General features: G+C 39.1%; 1 protein-coding gene across 1 annotated transcript in view; it reads right to left on the reverse strand.

Annotated features, from left to right (window-relative positions):
• The window catches only part of znf609b (zinc finger protein 609b), a 93,711-nt gene that overhangs the window by 16,665 nt on the left and 56,473 nt on the right, over positions 1–20,573 (reverse strand). The window contains exon 3 of the mRNA XM_008404680.2: positions 9,408–9,633. Coding sequence (XP_008402902.1) covers positions 9,408–9,633 — 226 coding nt within the window. The remainder of the gene's footprint in view (positions 1–9,407; positions 9,634–20,573) is intronic.

A 20,573-nucleotide genomic window follows, 5' to 3' on the forward strand; every position in this document is an offset into this window, starting at 1 on the left:
CAAAAATTAAGTAACTACGCTAACTTCAGTCATTATAAAAATTGGACCTGTGTTGCTTAAACTGCTGCTCTTTCTGAAACTCTGCCTTCAGAAAGTCATCAAAACATCTCTTGAAGGTGGCGCTAGGTCCACCCCGGCATTTTTCCACAGTTGAATGGTTGCCATGGAGATTAAAGGATTTCTCAAAAAGGCATCACTCCAAGTATGTTTTTGAAGAGAGAACAAACATTATAACGTGATGTAAACCTCAATAAAGTTGATTTTACATTATAGGTCCCCCATTAAAATTCAGCTGCTGGTTTCAGATGAATATTTGTCTCACTATTTTAAGATGGTATTTTCGAGGGTTCAAAGTGTTTCTGGTTTTAATGGTTACAAAGATAAAATGTCTGAACATTAGTATTATAGCAGCAATTGTGCTGCTTGATTCTACTTTCCCTTTAGTGCTCCGTCTGGGATTTCTCCCATTGATTTCTCTGGGATTTCTCGATTTCTGAGGCAGAATTTAACCGGGCCAGTCAGAGATCAGAAGGAGTTGTGAACGATGACGCTGATTTTCTACTCCGTTTTACATGAAAATATTTAAACCACAAGGAAAAAGAAAAGGTTCACACTTTATATTTCTCCAAAGTGCTTAAACTGTGTACATTTTTGGACTGATTTATAATTTGTTGCATTTGTAAAAGATTGAAAATCTTGATGCAGATTTTATCTACAACACTAATTATTTTCTGATCATAAAGATGCACAAACTGTAAGGAATGTAAAAAAAAAAACCTGATGAATCCAAACATCTTTCATTGCAGAAACATAAAGTACATATATAGACTTTAGTACTGGAGGTGAAAAATGGTATAGATGACTGCAGGATGTGAGATGGGTCTGGTTGATGATTTTATTTGGATTATAAAGCTGCAGTTGAAAAGTTCAGGCTGCCTTCTGGTTTATAAAAGGAGAAAGTCTGAGGTAACTCTCCCTGACAGGAATAACAGCCTGTGAGAAGGTCAATTCTCTTATACCACTGAGAGGAACGGAGCGCAGTATTAGTATGCTTTCCACATCGTCCAACATTATCAGCTGCATGCAGCAGTCTCTACCTCCACATAAAGAAAAACAGCAGCCTGCCATGCCGGAAATGACCAAAATATAAAATCCTTGACATTTTTTCCACATTTTTACATGCAAATAGCCCTCTAAGTAATCAGCACTGCAGCAGGGAGCAGTATCCTCAAATGTCATCCGGGTGAATCTACAATCTCTTGTTAAAACAACCCCTCTGGTGTTTTTCCTTAGAGGAGATGGTGCTGAGATTAAGCGATGGATCTGCCAAAGGCACATTACTCAAGCTCTCCTTGACGTGTATAAGGAAAACATGATATCTTGTGACAACCACTGGCAAAGCCCTCCAACTCCTCCAGGCGTATGATTTATACTTCGAGACTGTTTAAGCATTTGGAAAAAGGCTGTTGTCGGTCAGTAAGAACAGGAACAAATGTCTCTTTTTTCACAAGATTTGGGTCAATTCTGGAACCATCTTGCCAACTTCACCCTGGGACTAAATGTGTGACTAACAAATCAGGCTCTCTCCCTCAGGAACAATAATCTGTGACTATCTGAAGTTTCCCATTGTGTCATTTTAACCACATGTATTTAGGAAAGCGACATTCTAGCTTGGAAATTCTCCACTTCCACTTTTGCACAGTAAGCACTGGTGAGGGTAAGAGTTGGCTAAGAGAGCGGCCAAAGAACAGGAAAATGAAAATCATCTGTGCGCGGACTGAGGAAATAAATTGTTTTACCACTTTTGCTTTAATCCTTAGGATCTGTGCCCGGCAGTTAATAAAATTGGTCTTTTGTGATTAGCTTTGCAATCCATTTTGGTTGCTGCTTATTGGTCTGATTGACAAATACAGGCGTCCAGACGACGCTTCCTCTATTTTCAAGTACAGTTCCTCCAGCAACGTCCCAGAGAGAGGCCATGGCTCGTCTGAAAAACGATGTAATGAGTCATCAGTAAAAGACAGCTGGCAGGTGAGCAATAGACATCCATTTTTCATACAGAACTGGCTTAATCATATCCAGAAAGTAAAAACAAGGAAGAAATTAAACAAATTACACCATTATTACAGGCAAGATGATATATCTAGTCAATGACACAAAACTACACACAACATCGGGACAAGATGAGATTTTAATATTTAGGGGCTTACTAAATACCAATTACCAGACGTAATCTATTTCTGGTGAATTTGTGTGGAAGTAAGTTGATAATAGAGAGGCCCACTTTATAAATGAACTCTGGTTTTCTGTGCTAGAATAACCAATCTATGCTAGCTTTGGAAAAACCCAATCTATTCTAGCTTTGGTAGAGTCTTTAGCCTAACACTACTTTAGCCATGCTCGGGATCATAAACATTTCGATTTTGAAGCTGTTAACATTGTAATAGCATGGATAATAGAATTTTTATTAAAATTCCAAAAACAGTAAAAATGCTGATTCCCCCCCAAACAGGATAAAAAAATTACTTAAAAAAAAATGTTGGTCAAGGTAGCTGTGGTCGAAGAATCTATTTTGTTTCCCTCATTCTAACTAGAAGTGCACAACTGCGGCCCTGATTTTGGTCAATGAAACAGTTCTTTAGCACTAATAGGAAGCTCTAAAGCAGGTCTACAATTTAGTTAGCATCGTTAGAAGCTAAATGGTTAACTAGTGGCTCTCCGTGCCAACAAACCCTCTGCATACACTCTGATAAGCAATTTTCAATAACTGACCACAAAACAACCGCGTATCTACTTCCTTTCCAAGTTCAAAATAAGAGTCTTAGACATAGACACTGTAATGTAAAGCATTCTTCTTCATATCTGGGGCCCGTTATGATAGCTTGAACCGATGCAGCAACTAGACAGTGCTACATGAGATAAACTTCACTTCCATCTGTTATACATTCCCATTTCTTCTACGCAGAAGCCTAACAGTTATTAACTGCCATGATAACACCAAAGCTGGAGATGCTGCAGTGATGGTGGCTGTATAAATAATCCATGAGACAAACACTTATCACAAACAGCTTATATTATTCATCTATTAGGGAGCATAAGAAGCTGTGGGACCTGCTTTGGGAATAGCCTGCTGTGAACTGAAGGATCTGTGTGTGCGTGTGTGTTGTGTGTGTGTGTCTAAACGCCACACTGCCACTGGCATGGAGCTGCAGTGTTTGGCTAAAGGGGCCCCCTCTGTGTTCCCTCTGCCCTGGAGCAGGAGCCAAGGCGTTCTGGGCTCCGTTTCAAGACCAATAAACTTCTCCTGCATCTCAGAGATGGCATTTGGAGGTATCAGCATGCTAAGCCTGGGAGGGGCCGCCCCCGTCGCCCCGTCGACACGACCCTGGGAGCTGCCACTGCCTCGTCTGCTCTGAGGGGATTTGTTTCAGTGCTAGGCCTTAAAATACCATTGCTCCTACCCCTCCTCCTCCCCACCTCACCCAGCTAACCTCCTCCTGATCTCTATGCTTCGGTTGCCTCCAGACTGACAGCATGACAGAGACTTTCTCCTACGTTAGACATTTTCTGTTCTTCTACAAAAGACCTACATGGCTTTAATTTCTTAAAAAAAAAAAAAAAAAGGTATGTGGGTTTTATTTTAGAGCAACCCATGATGCATTTTAGCTTCCATTAAGTTATTATCCAGATTTGGACGCATGTGTGCTCAAAGCCTCAAATTACACGAGACAAAAAAAAAAAAAAATCCATTCATCCTCATCAAGCAAGAATGTTGTCAGGTCCAACCAGAGGTCCAGCTTCTTTGATCGCTTTTTATGATGTGTTGCTTGCTTCCTCCTCGCCTGCTTCCTTCTCTGGCTTTCAGAGTGAGTCGGGTGAGGCACAGACAATTACTAGGAGCTTGTTGTTCATTTACTCCCACTAGGCCAAAAGGCGGAGGTGATAAAGCAGCTGTTGTTTGGCATGCTAAATTGTATCCGCACGCACATTTAGGTAGGGGGTTAAAATGCCTGAAATGTACAAATACGAAAGAATCTGGTGGACACTTTTTTTAATTCACCTCTAATCAGAATGACTGCTGTGTTTGTGTTCCTGGTTCTTTGAGTCTCTTTTTTTTTGACAGGGTTGGTTCTTATTTGTTGAAGTAACAGCAGCTGCATGGGGGTGTGACGCAAATGGCAACCAGGTCGATTTCATTCCAAGGCCAGTCAGCCTTGGATTTTTAGGAGCTTGTGCCATAAAAAAATGATGCAGAGGGAATACAGCACATATCTTTGTGTCGTTTAATGTGGTGTGAAAAAAGCAACACAAAGGAAGTCATTGAGAATAAGTTCACTGACTATACCAAAACTGAAAAATCTGAAGAATGCAGATTTTAAGGGTAAAACAACACCCTGGTGTTTCCTTTTAAGACACAACCATCAGGCTCTCTTATAAATAGAAGCTCATTTATCTGCAGCTAACAAGCAGCGAATTCAAAGAAGCCGTTTGTAAGCTAAACACTCGGCTTTATTGTTCAGCAATCAAAGATTTTTCATGTCGAAGTTGAGTTAATATACAAAGCTGATAGCTCATTAAAAGGTAAAATTGAGAGCGGGGCTGTGGGTAATTTTATTGAAGGTTTGAATCGTTGCTACTTTGATGGAAAACCATCGAGAAGAATCAAACAAGAGCAAAGGCCTTGATCAGAGGAAAACCAATAGAGATGTTAAAGATGTGCGTTTTGATTTGCATCTCAACTCTACTCGACACATAACAGGTTCTTATGTGTTCTCTTCTCAGCGTCTCTTACAAATACAGCAAAATTCAGTTTAAACAAACTTAGAATGAAATGTAAACAAACTTCAACAGCGTCCAAAATGTAAAGACATGAAAAATGTAAACAGAAGAAAAATACTGACCGTGTTTTATTTCTGCTTGCTGAATCATTTATGTCCTTATATACAGGCTGAGGTTTAAAATACCAAATAGAGTAAAATCGTAGCTGTTCGGAAAGGTTTTTATTCTAATGATGCCATTCCGCAGTGTAAACTATGTTTGAACTTAATGAAAATATTTAATAAATGTCATTAGGAGAAAAGGAGAGTTTGCTTACAGAAGTCTTTCTGTGAATATCAGGGTAAAAAAATACAACTATAAATAATTATGATGTTGAATTGAATGTGTGAAGCTGCTAAACTGCTACCTGATCGTTGCAGTTAAATATATATATTTTGTGTATTTGATGGGCTTATGCAAATCGTTTCTAAGTAGCAGATGGTGTTACTATTGGAAACCGCATCTTGTATTTATCGAAACAGGTCAAATATGCACCATCTGGTGATTATTTGTTCTTAATTTGAAGGTTTTATTGATTTTCAAGTTTTTGTTTTGTTCTGTGAAGATCTGTCAGGGTTAATCAGTTTCATTAGAAGTGATGAGCTGTAATATTTCACATGAGTCAGCAGGTCCAAACAGGGTTCAAAATTGCAATCAATGGAAATATAACTTCATATAAAATCTTCAGAAAATAATGTGTAATTTAATAAAACTACACATGCGATTTCTGACTTTTTAGAAGCTTTTGTCTTCATAATTCATTAAAACCAGTAAACGACCAACACAGCCCAAACAATTATACTGGGGTTAAACACAGCATGCTACCACCACCAACACTATGTCAATACACAAGTATGGTATGTTGCTACCGGTCAATAATAAAAGCTTTCAATAAAATGTAATTGTGTAATATTGATCTTGGTTACATTAAAAAGAAACAAACATTTGTTTATTCCACTAGCAACAGTGGCCGGTGAGAGAAATGCTTAACTTCCACCCCCTGACAATCAATGGCATAAATTACAGTATACCAAATGAGTAGTACAGTATGAAAACATGCATGTACATGCAATTTGTTCCTGTCAGCTAACATGGACCATATTTCTTCTCCATGTCCATAAATCCCCAGTAATAAATTGAGTGCTTTTGATATTTGAAACCGTGTTTTTCGACGACGATCGCTCTGCCCTTTCAAACCACAGCTCTTGTTGGGGGAGAGGAAAGGAGGGAGCCGGCTACCTTAAACGAACATAAGAAGAAAAATAACTTAGTTTAAAAAAAAAAAAAAAAAGTCATATCACATGTAGCTTCTTCCTATCAAGCAACTCTCATGGCAAATTTCAAAGTAAGCCTAAAAACCCTGACAGAAATAAATTACGTCTGCTTGACAAGTCTTTTTCCTCTCAGATAAAAAGAAGAAGAAGAAGGGGGAAAAAAAGCATCTTCAAAGCGAGTGCACTTGTAATCTTACCCGAGTGGTCTCTAAAGCTCTGACAGCCATAACAACCTGTGCGCTACACCTGCAGAGTGCCCACCCCCCACCTCCCTATCACCACCTCCCAACCAACTCCCTCCCCCCCCTCCCTATCTCTCTTCACCTCACCACTTTAAAAACCACTCTAAAGCACCCACCGTCCTCCTCCCCACTGGGCCAGACAGGACAGAATCAGAGGAAAACACAGCTCCACCAGACCAAACCACCACCTCTTTCAGCCAAAATACCAGCTTGAGAGAAAGAGAGAGAGAGAGAGAGTGTGTGTGCAGGCAAAGGACAGGGGGAATGTGAAGGGAGGAGAGGGGGGCAGGGCAAAAGGAGGGGGTTCAATCACTCTGTGGGAGGCAGAGAATGAGGGAGAACAGCATAGTACTGGTTTTGGCTCAGAGCCATGTTTGTGTCACTAACAGAAGTGGCCTTGTCTTCCCCCAACTCCCACCCCCCACACCATGCACTCACTCTCTCCCAGTTTGCCTGGATACAGAGTCAAGGGGTGACCGGCTGGATGCTCGGTAACAGAAGAGAGGGAATCAAACACGGCTCAGAGCTGGAGCAAAAATCACAAAAAAAGGAAAGAGGGGAGGAAAAGCCACTCGATGGCAAAACAGGGGCTGTTTTGGGAATGTTGATGAGGCAGAGTTTTTTTTTTATTCCCCCCACTTCTCCTCCTCTGTTTGGTTCCTCAAAGTGAACCAACAGGCAGCACTGTGGATGTGTGGGCGATTTGTACTCAGCATGCCCGCAGAGCGGCTGAGCGCAAGCCGCTTTGAAGATTCACTGTTTGCATTATTTCACATTCACAACAGAGAGAGGGGGAAAAAAAAGAAGCAAAGTTTCTCAGATCCAAAAGGAACCCTGATAATGATACTGATACATCTTAAAATTAAATAAGCTCAATGTGGTTTCAATCAAAGGCTGGGGAAAAAAACAACAAAAAAACAGAGTGCCTAAGATTTCACTCGGATTGCACCGCAGGAGATGAGCCAACTATTCCCAACTGGCATGCTTGCAAAAAGAAAAAAAAGGAAAAACAACACGGCTTTTGTTGTGGAGGCATGATGTTTTTGAGGAGATATCTCTGTGCAACAAACTCCCGTCTGCACACTCCCAGGCAGAGCAGAAAAAAAAGAAAAAACAAATCAAGGCCACCTAAGAACTGGCTGCCAACCACTATGCTGCCTGGAAGTATAATGCAGTATGTGGTGTTAAAGCACAAATTGGAGCCACCACTATTTCCTCAGGCAATTTTGCTTATAGTGAATTATATTTCAGGAGGCATGAAGGTATGAAAAGTAATGACAAAACCGAAAAATTCTTTGATGTCTTAGCCTCACAGCAGTCACTCTGTACACCTTCAAAGACATTTACATACATTCATCAATGGCATAGATTAGGGGAGCACCGATTGCACTTTTAGGGCAGATTACCGATCTTTAAAAACCTCAGCCTGCCAATTCAGGTTTTGGTCAATATGGAATAAAAAAATAATAAAAATATGATAATGTCATAGGAGTCAGAAAAGTTAAGTTGACAATAGTGGAGTGACTATTGTTAACCACACACAGGCAAATGAGACCTGGTGTCCGGTCCTCATCTGCACACAGTTATGTTTCCATTACAAATGTGCGTAACACTTTGTCGATATTCTGCTACTGTCGAAAAAGCACAATTTTGCAATTGTGGTTTTTCCATTAAATAAAACGGAATAAAAATAAGTGAATATGTTTGTTCACACGATGTCATCTAAAAACATAACGCGCCATCATCCTCCTGCCACTTCCTGTCATCGCCTTCAAGTATTCCGCTGGTAGAAATGTCCGGCTGTTGATCATGTGACTCGTGTGATGCAACAAAAAATAGTGTTTCCAATGTATTTTCGCAAAATACACAAATTTTGATACAGCTGAAAAACCACCTCATCCGCATTCAAAATTGCCGTGTTTCCGTTAAGCAAAAGTATTCTTATAATTCCAATTTGCGTAATTACATGGTGAATGGAAACACACACGGGGATATTGTACACAGGTTGATTTTCAGATGTTTGCAGAAGTAGATACGATCCATTTCATATGCAAGTATTGGCCAATCGTGAGCCAAGCATGAATTTGATCCTTGGTTTTAATAGTGCATGTGAACCAATGCAGATGTGATGTATGTTTGGCATCACAGCCATATTGGCACACCCAGTTGTGCTCCAGGTTTGAACCATCTGACCCAGAATGTCTCAAATCCTTAAGAAGGTTCCAGAACAATCCAAGAACCAAAGCGATTCAAGCCTCCGGTGAACTGGAACCTGCTCCAACACTGTTGTCATTGTTCACAGTGAAGCCAGTTTAACATCAACATGGACTGAAAAGCTCTTGGCCAAGGTAGACGTCCCTGCTGTAAAAATCCAAACTTTCAAGCTTGAATTAAATTTGCAGCTGCCCTAATGTACAAGCCAAATCCCTCGGCCAAAGTAGGCAGATTGAGGCTTATAGTCAGAGTGACAACGCATATTTGGATAAGGTGGCGCTTTCGCACCTACATGGTCAATAGCACAAAACTGTTCAAGACTGCCTTCAGATTCTTCCAACTTCACCTCAGATCAACAATTAAATGGCTGAACCCTGGATATAGCTGGGTGCTAAAGCAGGACAATGATTTCAAACAGATTTCTAAACTGTTCTTGAAATTAATACACTGAAATTAATCTACCAGAAGTTCTGATCTCAACCCATATGAAAAGCCAGAAAACCAACCAATGAATAACTGAGCTCTACTGTAAAATCCAGCCGGATTTATTACAGTAGAGTGTTGATGGCAAGCATTATCAAGGTGCAACTTGTTGAAGAATATTTAACATTTCACCACATAACACAGAGTAGTGATTGTGTCTGAACAGCTTTGACTGTGTGGATTAAAGAAAATATACAAGAAATTCCAACCATTGCTTAAGCAAAAAAAGCAAAACTAACTGAGGGGAACTGTACAAGACCAGACGCATCAATCCCATACGTTTTACAATATTTCCTCTTGTGCAAAAACAAGGCAGAACCTAAGTGTTTCACGAGAAGAGATATTTCTGAGTATTATCTTTAATCACTTCTCTTACCGTCTTCAGTTTCTTGCCACACGATGCCTTCAAGGTTGACACTGGTTCCGGGCTCGCACGGTCCCAAGCACTCGGGTTCTGTGGCCAGGGCCACGTCGGATGTGTTCACCGCCACCGAGCGCGTGCGCACCATTATCTGCTCGCACGGCGAGGCAATTTCGCTGTTGCCGACCGTGGCCAGCAGGTGGAGAGGGGGAGGAGCTGGCGTGGAGACGGGAGATTCCATCTGCGAAGAAAGACGAAGAGGTTTGAGAGACCAAAAAAAAAAAAACATGAAACACTTCAGAACATCTTTCTAATCACACACAGAGCTAATGTAGTTCAGTATATTATTGTAAAACAGTTTTAAGTACGGAGATAAGCATACAAATTTGGATGTTCACCTCTCACATTGTATGCTTTCGTATTTCCCATTAGGTATTTCCAGAATGACAACCACTGTTTCTGAGGCTTTTAAATTTCATGACTTGAATTAACTTTGTCACATTATATGTTTTTGACTTTAAATTCATACAAATTTAAAGTAATAATGCGTAGCAAAATCAGATGGCAAAACTGAAACTGAGGACTTTGCTGCTTGAGTATCTCATACCAGTCATCAACTAGAAGGACATGAAGATGTGTGACAGACGGAGAAACTGTCGTCTTAATGGTTAGCATTAGCTTCTCCAATTTTTTATGTGGTTAGCGGTTAAGCGTTAGCTCATGCCAATCTAAAAAATTTTATCAGATTTAGCATTGGCTTCTGCTAATTTTTTTTTAAGTGTGTAGTGGCTTCTAATTAGTTTAGATAATTATCAGTAAGGCTTTGGAATAGTTCAGATTTTTGCTTAGTCAATTACTGGTTACTGAACTTAACTTTTTGGTTAGCTGTGCTCACTGCTGACAGCAACAGCTGCCAGTTTTAGGGCAAACATATGCTCTGTTACAACCATGGCAGACATTTTGAAAAATGTCCACCGGAGAGTCATCTAACGGGCCATTTTAGTGCAAAATTCTATGTAACATGACAACATGTGACATGGTGGTCACCTGGAATAATGGAAAAATTGAATTATTTATAATTATAAAATAATTACCATCTTGAATTATTTTAACTTTTTTTTTTTTTTTAAACTAGCACCTGGGACATTTGTACCAAGTTAGGTTTTTGTATCTGCATGTGAATGATTTTGTGAATCTACTGCACTAATGCTATGATTCAGCCAACATGGAAAGGGAAGTGGATATTGAGAGATTCTGGTAAAGGCCCTTGAAAGAGATCCTCAATAGAGCGAAGGGCGATGCAGCTGTAAAGTGGTGCAATGAACTACTGTGTCTTTCCTCAACCTTTCTCCTCAACCTCAGAGGTGATTAGCAGTCAGGGAATGAAGAGGAGGAATGTGAACTGCCTTAACTGCCTCTGTGGAAGGACAGAATTAGAAATGCAGGGTCGAGCAAACAAACCCCCTCGCCACAACCAGCTCTTCCAGCTTTCCTCCCTCGCACACAGCAGAGCTATCCATGACACCAAATCATCTCGCAGACTGATCGCTCATTAATTCTCTCAATTAAAAAAGCTAGTTGCGGTAAGGGAGTAGGCCGCAGAGGGTCAGTAATTGATTTCACCTGTTCTGACACGCCGTGACAGCGATGAAACGACAGCAGGTCCGTGTGGGAGAGGAGAACGAAAAGGACAGCCAGGCGGGGACACAATGAGAGCGACCAAAACTGGAAGCAGGAAAATGTGGGTGGACAAAAAAAAAAAAAAAGAGAGAGAGAGGGAGACATGGGGAGGAAAACTGATGATGATTTTAGGGCCCGTTGCAGCACCACTCTTAGTGCTCTTTATTCAAGGCAGTCGACATTAAAGCTCTCCAAATAATTAGCAGTGAACTGCAGGAGGAATGCCAGACTGCAGCCAGCGACGCGCATTTATTAATTGGGCATAAACCACTCAGTGCTCTGGAATATGCTGCCAACGCTGAATCCAATTACGCTTAGATGACAAAACAACAACTGACACAGTAGATTATCAGCCTGCAAAGCCTTTAAATAACTGTTTGCAGGGTACGTAGCGATCCAAAAACTACAAAACAGTCGCTCCTGACTACGAAGTTTATTGCATTTAGACGAAGACAGTAAGTCCACCACTTTGATACAGAATCAAACGGATGAGCTGCTGCTTTTAATCGTCTTCATTCAGTGGGCTTTGCTTCAGGTATGCTGGACGAACAAGCTCAAACTCGACATCGGCAGTTCTCAGATGTTTGATGAAATGTCGACCAAACTGTTCCCGTAATGAATCTCGTCTCTGATTGGAAAGAAAAAAACTAATTACGATACTGAGTTTCTACTTCATCCAGTGTGATTCTAATGTTTGACTACTAAGTGTCGAAAGATGGAGTAAGATTAAAGCTTCCCCCCTCCAATTTAAGATATAGTTATAGATTATACACCGAGATATTCTGTGTGGGTTGCATCAGTCACAGGATAAGAAATCTAAATCCACGATGACCAGGGTACTTTGAAGACCAAACATTAATCCATGATGAAATTTCATATTAGCTCTTGTAAGTCTTTTTGCTTCATGGCTTTCTGATGTCAGGGTGGATGGCCCATTTTTACTGCTGCCCAGAGGAAGAACTAATTAATGTGTTCATGGAAGAGTCGAAGCTGACGAAGTTGCTTGGCTGAGTGGATGAGACAGGATGGGAAATTCACATTGAGCTGTCACCATACAATGGTTCTGTATTTTATGGAGCCACAGAGGGCTGAAACCAAAAATGACGGCAGAAAATTAAAGGTAAAAATAGAGTAAGTTGCTTTCAAATTATTTGTTAATGGAGTCATACTGGTTATTTTGTCTGTTCTTTATTTTGTAATGCAGCTTTGGTCATTACATTCCAGATCCAAGCTACGACCATTCATAGCGCTAACAACCGACAACAGAGGGAGTGCGCACCGATCGGGCTGTCCCTGCATTTATCTGAGATGGTATTGTTTCTGAATTATGGAAACTTTGTAATTTAACATTTTTTTAACACAAAAACACGGTGCATCGCTGGCGGACTGCCCTGGTGGACTGCACAGCTGCCACTGCACGTAGCATGTTTCCTGGGAGAAACTCCAAGTAATTTTGCTCATTCAATTCACATTACATATTCATCTGTGACGTGCGGTGAGGTTCATAGCTGGTGAGGCACAGACTTAATTATAATTGTATTTACAAATCTAGACCCCAGCATGTTATTGTTTACATAAAGAAAATTTCGTACAATTTACGTACAATCCTGGAGGGCAGAAAGTCTATTCTTTAACAAGTGATGCTTAGCCGCGCCGCCGCAGAATAATTATGTTATCTCAATCAAACTTAGACATGTAGATATTATTAATTTCGTGCTGTGCTTAACAGCAAAGGGAGAAACCGTTAAAGTACAACTCAAAACCATGTCTTTCTCTCTCTCTGTATCAGCGCAGCTTCTGTATGGCTAGATCGCTGTTACTGTCTCTTACTCTGCAGCTGTGGAGTCACAATGTCTGGGTTCATGAGCGCCCCCTGCGATGAGGCAAGAGAACTACCTGCCTCACCTCGAACCTGTTCTCTGCCATTTCTGATCGCTCCTTAGCACACGAAACACGTTACACACACAGTTGGTGACAATAAAAACACAGTACATTAAATACATAAGCTAAATTATGGAAAATCTGTTCATACATTAAATGTTTTTAACCATTTTATTGGCGACGTACAGACAGGAGGAGCATGCTCTCATAGARTGGCARCCGGTGCAGTTAGCGAGAGGTTGCGCAATCCCAGGTGAGGCTCAGCTCGCTGCTGCCTCACCGGCTTCGCTTCCAAGCATTTGAATGGGAAAATGCGAAAATCCAGCGATTTTGAAGAAAAAATAATCAGAATTGGTTAAGTTAAATAAAAAAATAGGTACTTTATTGTACAAACCACAGGGTGAAAATGGCAATATAAATTATTTTATTATTATATTTTATTTTCCATGATGACCTGCCTCCCCTGACCACACGTCACTGATATTCATATACTACAGATTTTGTGACTCCACTAAATAATAGTGACTAGAAGGATGTCGCTTAGAGATATTTCTGTTCCAAACAGAGTCAGAAACCTAAATAAATGAGAAAAAGGTGGAATGGAACATTTTCTGATAGTACAGGAGACCCCTGGTATTCATGGATGTTGGGGACCAAAACTGTCCACAAATAGCTAAAATTCACAGACTCCCCTCCAAAAAACAATTACAATTGTCTTTTTTTTTAAACAGTACAAACACCAGATATACCTTAACATGCATTAATACGCATTACCATGGGAGCCAACATCTCCAGTCTTCTTTATTAACAATCTTGGTGGTGCAGCCAATCGGTGCCAAGGAAAATGACTGGTGTTTGGACACAGCCAGTAGCGTGTCCAGTAGCACTGCGCCAAGATATTTCCACTTTCTAAGCTGCCTTTTCTGTTTTTGATAAGTTGTAGGTACATTTTACTTTAAACAAATTATAATTCAGATTCAAGCATTTTTATGACTATGTGAATATATCATAAAAATAATTAACTGTAATGAAAAAAACAAATACAGCATGGCTTACGCAGATGAAGGTGACATTGACCTGGAGAGTTAGCTGGATTAATTACATAGTTGAGAATGTCATTGCTTTAGGCATACTTTACCTCTTCATGTAAAGCTGTGATCAACGGTTCCCATAAATATTTTTCATGTGGTTTTCTTGAGGTAAAGTTTTCTGGTGGTGATGATGTATTTAAGCACCACTCATAAACCAGATAAATCATAGTAAACTGCCTCACTGTCACCAGAAAACACCATTAAAGGTTTTCACTATAGTTCCAAAATACAATCATACGTGATTTCAAAGTTCTTTTTCTGTGTATTAGTTTTATTAAATGATTAAATTGACCCAAATCACAAGTCTGTTTTATACAAATAATGTGTCAAATCGATCAACAACCACACCACCAGTAAACAGTTTCAGTGTTGTGTTCAGCAGTCTCTAAATGTTAAAACAGTAAGCAAATGGGGAGGGGAAAAAAAGTTTCAATTAGTATGAACATTAATATGAGCTCCCACCCTGCAGGTCTGGTTTGCAGTGTAATTGGAAACTCATTATTTCAGGAATTAGGAAATCTTAAGAAAATATTCATATCTGAAAAGACCCTTCTCAGCTTCCGTATTTTTAAAAATTAGGTTCTAAAACTAATTTTGCTTTCTATATTCAGCTTTCGAAAAGTGGAGAATTAACTTGAGTCTAATTCTATTTATAATGGTAGATAATTAAAGCGAGAAATGATATAAAGGGTAAAAAAAAAAAAAACATACATTCAGACGCAAAGGTGTCCAATTAATTGTTTTTCCAATTGGATCTATTTTTTATTTTGCTTAATTATCTCCATTAGTGTGCAGCTCTATTTCACTGTTATTACCCAACATCGCTAAAATTAGGAACTCTATCTAAATGAGCTTTAATACGCTCAGCTTGTGATAAAAATCAATGATAAAATTATTCATTTTAAGTGTTAGAATTCCCCCGAGAAACCTGCCAGATTCAAAAGACCTATTCAATTAGGTCTGATTAACTAAACACAATCTCAGAAGGGTCACCAGGCTGCTGTGTTTACATGCTGTCTTGATGTGTGAGTGAATAAAAAGATTTTTGCCGCAGGGCTGGAGCATACACACAAACAGCAAAGTGCCTGACGTTTTGCTCGAGGTTTAGAGAAAACCACGAGCAACTGAACTACAGAGCTCGTAAGATTACAAGGCTTCACCCAACGCCCAGCCCATGCCAAATTCCAAGATTTCTTCCCCCTCCTTGCAATAACTTGACAGACGGATTTTGAAAACCACAATGCCCGACTGTCACGCAATCTTTTTCTAAACTGAATCCCCGTGCCAACCCCCTCCCCCCTGGAGAAAGCCACACTGGGAAAAATAATGTTTAACACACTGGGCCTGGAGCTGTGTGTAACCAGGGCTCTGACTGAAGGGGAATTCTGCCTGGATTTAACAGACCAAACAGCAAACTGAGCCGCGCTGCCCTATTTACCTGAGGACAGTAATCTCTGCTTTGACGTTTACGCAACAAAGTCACACAATGAGAAGTCGGTACTTGTTCTCTTATGGCTGATAAACAGAAAATACAGATTTTACTTAAGGTGGCAATGACCCATTTTGGAACCATTGTCCAAATTTGCTATCTTACAGCAAATTTTCCTGCAACTGATGATTATTTTAGTTATTGATTAGTCTATATATAGACAATTCAATTCCTTTTTAAATAAGATAAAACATTTTGTTGCCTAAAATACAAAAAAGCGTTCCCTTTAGGATACACTTAATCATTTTTAGCAAAGGTTGCACCTGCAGCTAAAAAAATACATTAGCTTCCCTTTCTGTCTGATTTATTTAAACAGGGTAGAGCTGATACGTTGATATTTTTTTCTGGATTAAAGTTAATAGTTAGCGGCAAAAGGTGCTTACTAGGAGATTTTCTTTTTACAGATTTTAAACCAGGTGAAGCTAAAACTGCCACTGAAGTTTTTTATATCTTAGGTGTGACGTACATATTTTTAGCTATTTTCCAAATTACCCCTTTTTTGAGTGTTTACTTCAGTTAACAATTAATCAGTTGCTAAATCAGTTGACGGTTTCAATAACCGATTAATCGTAATTAATCGTTTCATCTGTACAGCAAACACATTCAGAGAAATGCAAATAAAAACAACCATTTTGTGAATTCAGTGAATTCGGTAAATCATCTTACACAACATGGGAGAACTAATGTAAAATCTACCATCCGACTCACTCTTGAAACAATGAAAACTTGTCTGTTCAGGATTAGCGATGTAAATGTTTCAAAACAGGAAAAAAAAAGAAAGAAAAAAAACCAGACAAACAGCAAACACATATTGATATGTGAAAAATATTCGTGAAAAGCAATGGCCGAGGAACTAAGGGTTTGTACCTTTGCTGTTCGGAGTTGCACAGACCACAACGCAGCAATGAAATAGTTCAAAACATTTGATTTGTCATCATTTGCGTAAATCTATCCCGAGGACATTTCAGAGCTGAGAGAGTAAGTTTTGCTGATTAAACGCTTCTCATCAGAGAAAAAAAAAAACTGATGCAAATCCAAATAAACCAAGCCTGCTGCTTAAGGAGATCATAAGAGGGCTCCAAGAAAATTCAGAGACTTTGATTTACTCCAGTGTAATCCTGTCATGTATAGCCTGGATCTGGTTTTTAAAAATAGCAACGAGTCATTCTGTACAACGCAGCGTAGACTCAAATCGTTTTCACACACAAACCTCATGTTAAACATGGACGTACAATAAATGTTCTGGTCACGGTTTACGCATTCTTACAAAGCAGCCGCAGATCACAGAAGGAGGGGGAAAAAATCCTGCAGATGTGGTTCTATACCTAACACTGCTAAACCCTGCAATCATCTCTGGTATTTTCTTAGCATTAGCAGCTGTTATAAAGTGAATACCAAAAGCAGCTTTCTTTTCCTCCAATGCATTCCAGATTTTCCCTCTCAGTCAGCCTTCAACTCAATTTAAAGCTGTTCCCTTAAATTAAATCAGCTGAACTGACTGCAAATGTGTTACTATTTGGGCTAAAAGGACACCTGATTACGTAAAGTGAAGTGTAGCTACAGTATTTCATTCCAAAGCAAAAAAGGTGGCAGTAAACAGCTTGTATAATTATAATTATACCTACCTACACAAGTGTGTGAAATGTAAATAATTAACTACAACAACGCACAAATATCCTAACGTGTGTAAGCTTGCTTCAAGGCATTGGAGCATATGTTTAGCTTAGTCTGTCTGTTAGCATGCTTGTGTTGATTAGTGAAGTGATAACTGGTGTGAAATCACCAAGCGCACTTCTTTTTTCCCCACTATAGCCTAAATATTAACAATGAAAAAATAAAGTTACTCTAAGAATGTTGCAATCAGGATTGTTTTTAAATTTTTACGGTAACATTTTGTTCCAGTTTGAATATGCTGCTCTAACAGAGTTAACTCGGTTAAGAAGTTGCAATAATGTTCCAACACGGAGTCACCTGAAACAGATGTAGAGCTACCATTTGTTTCTAGAGATTTGTCGGACTCCATCGTCAACAGATACTGTATGTCAAGTCTTCCTAATTGCTGACATCGTAATCGGAGCACTTTACGCACACCACATGCTAATGCTGGTTTTTATAGGTTGTTTCACACCACTCGTTGATAATTTGTCTCATAAAATATTTCAGTGTTGTTCCACATAACTGCATAAACTGGAAGTCATAGAAAAAATTGTTCTCCTGCCTTATAAAAGTACCAGTTTGCTTTGAACGTCATAAAATTTAATGATGACTGTTTCGACTGCTCTCTGTGCAGCCATTTCTGGAGAACCAAAGCCCTATGACTGTTGGATTAATAATACATACAGTTTAACAAACTGCATGCAAACAAACACTCCTCTTTTTTTTTACTGGTAGTTATGCAGTTAAGTTATAACTAGATATAAGATTGAATATTTAGATATTTGAACAAAACTGAAAGTTTGCACAGAGCTTTTCTGATCAATGGATTACCACTCAAGGTTTTTTCAACCATGGTCAAAAATGTCAGTCTAATAATGATGTTCATAATTGTCAGTGCCGTAGCGTTAAAAAGTTACCAAAGATCATTTTTAATTTTTGTTCCGGAAATCTGCCATGACGTGGTAACCTAACCTGATCCACCATACTGACTCACCTAGCTGACAAAACGTACTGAAAAAAAAAGAGAAATAGAAACAAAAAATAGCTATCAATTATAAAAGCAAGAAGCCATGGAAGCACGTCTTTTTGACAAGCTACTTCATTTCATAAAACAGAATTATGGCTTACTTTTAACAGCCTAAGATCAGTGCTTCTGGTTTAATGATGAAACTGACTCAAAGAGCGAACCTCGTTAAGCTTTATGTTGAGTTGCTGACGATTAAAGCTTGAGGGGGTGCCGTTCTCACACTTCATGCTGGCTCAGATCACTGCTTCTTCCTACTTTAAAAAGAGACCCACTTTGCTAAAATGATTTACAGGTTTATATAAACAGCTGACCTTAAATTCAAACCAATCTACCAAATTTAACATTACAACTTTTAACGCAATTTTAGGGGGGGGAAAAAAACAAAAATTGCAATTCATAAATGAATACTCTATTCAATACCGCCATAGCAGACTGGTTAACAAAGCACAAACACGAGAAAATAATTCAAACGGACTACCTCCAGACATTGCACACGTCCTTTTCCTCACTCTCTTTGAAGCTCAGACTAATCACAGACGGAGAGAGGAAATACAAACGGGAACACCTGACATCTATTGTAGACTACCAGCTGGGAAACGTTCTCAGTTTCTAGGCAACTCCTCTCGGTTTCAGCTGCTAATGTGATTTCAGGAAAGCATAAATAATACAGTGAGGAAACTAAACGGCGATGAAATCAGTCACCCTTGACCTGCAATCTCACTAGAGCTGTAATGAGCAAGAAAGGATCTAAACAATTTAAACAGCTACAGACTCAGATACTTGCCATTTGACATAACTGTGAGCATGTAAAAGACATCCGAGATAAAGACATCATCACATGCTCAGCGACGAGCTTTGCGCAGCACGTAGATTGTAAATTGATTGTAAATCCCACATCATTATGACACACCTTGGTTGATGAATCATGACAATTTGCTTCATATACAGCATAAATGTCAGTTCCGAGCAGCAGTTGATCTACAGCTAAGCTGGTGTTTTGCACATTCGTTTTTAGGAAGAAAACTCATTTCATAACAGTGTAAATACAGCCATGCACTATAAATAAGCCTTCCTTTTGTACAAAATACACTCAAAACAAAGCAGTTTCTTTTATAAAAGCACAAGAGGCTTCACCTGATGAAAAGACAGCATGCAATAGTCAGGAAAATACTGTCAGAGCTACCAGCGACATAATGGGAAGTAAAAGTGATATAAAAAGGCAGAAGGCGCAAGGGACCGCAGGGCAGAGAACCGAGCCAAGATAAGTGGAGCTTACCAATTTGCTCACTTATAAAGCAGTGGCCTAATTTACCAAGTGAAATCACTGTGGATAGACTTTGTTTTTTTTATTATATGATCAAATTGGGGTTGGAAAACTAAGCCTGCATTAAATAAATAAAATAAATAAATAAATAAAACTAGAAAAGAACGTAAAGCACAAATGTATAAACGCAATTTTATTTGTATTTTTTCCATGTTGAATTTGAATAACTGAGGAAGTACATCACCAATTTCAGTTTCATCAATTTCAGTTTTTTTTTTTTTCTTAATCAATCAATTCCAATTATAATGCCATGCAATGCTAAGCATGATACTGTTGGAATTAGAAACAGGGATGATCTGATTGAGTGAAACCACTGATCCATCCACTAATAAAGACAGGACGGGTCTTGTGTTGAAGGAATTCAGATTTTAAAGCATTTAAGTTCTTAGAAAAAATGCTTTTAGCTCATATAAACACATGAAAATTTAATCAGATTCATTTTTAAATTTGTCAGATTAAATTTTAAAGTACGGTTGTAAACCATTACAGAAGAAATGTGGTGAATTTTTGGGTAATTTTACCAACATTTACAACCCGATAAAGCTAGCAGTCTTCTTTTCAACTACATAGCCTCTGCTTCTTCCCCTTATACTAAACATTCTGTTGATAGATTTAGCAGCTCTGTAGCATAACGTTAATGTAAATATAGAGGCATCATTCTGAGGCACGTCATGCCAGTATCATTCTTTTAAATATTAATACAACTAAAGCTATGAGCACAAACTAAATTGAAAAAGCATTTAGTTTGAGCGAATGCTGCACTGAATTGCAGCATTCACTCCTCTGGGATGGGCGTCTAGCGACGGTGGACTGTCGATTGCATTGTGCCTTTAATCTCGACAGTTGCCATTTTGAACGTTTCATTTATTTAAACATCATTTTAAACAGCTTACATCCCATCAATACAAGGTTTCCTCTACATGCAACTGATCATGGCGAACCATCACGGCAAAATAAAAGCCGCCACGGCATCAGAAAGAAGTTGCTTTTTTAAAGTTAAAACAATGCAAAGCATATGAGATATATATATATA

The sequence above is a fragment of the Poecilia reticulata genome, linkage group LG3 (genome assembly GCF_000633615.1).
Source record: "Poecilia reticulata strain Guanapo linkage group LG3, Guppy_female_1.0+MT, whole genome shotgun sequence".
Lineage (NCBI taxonomy): Eukaryota > Metazoa > Chordata > Actinopteri > Cyprinodontiformes > Poeciliidae > Poecilia > Poecilia reticulata.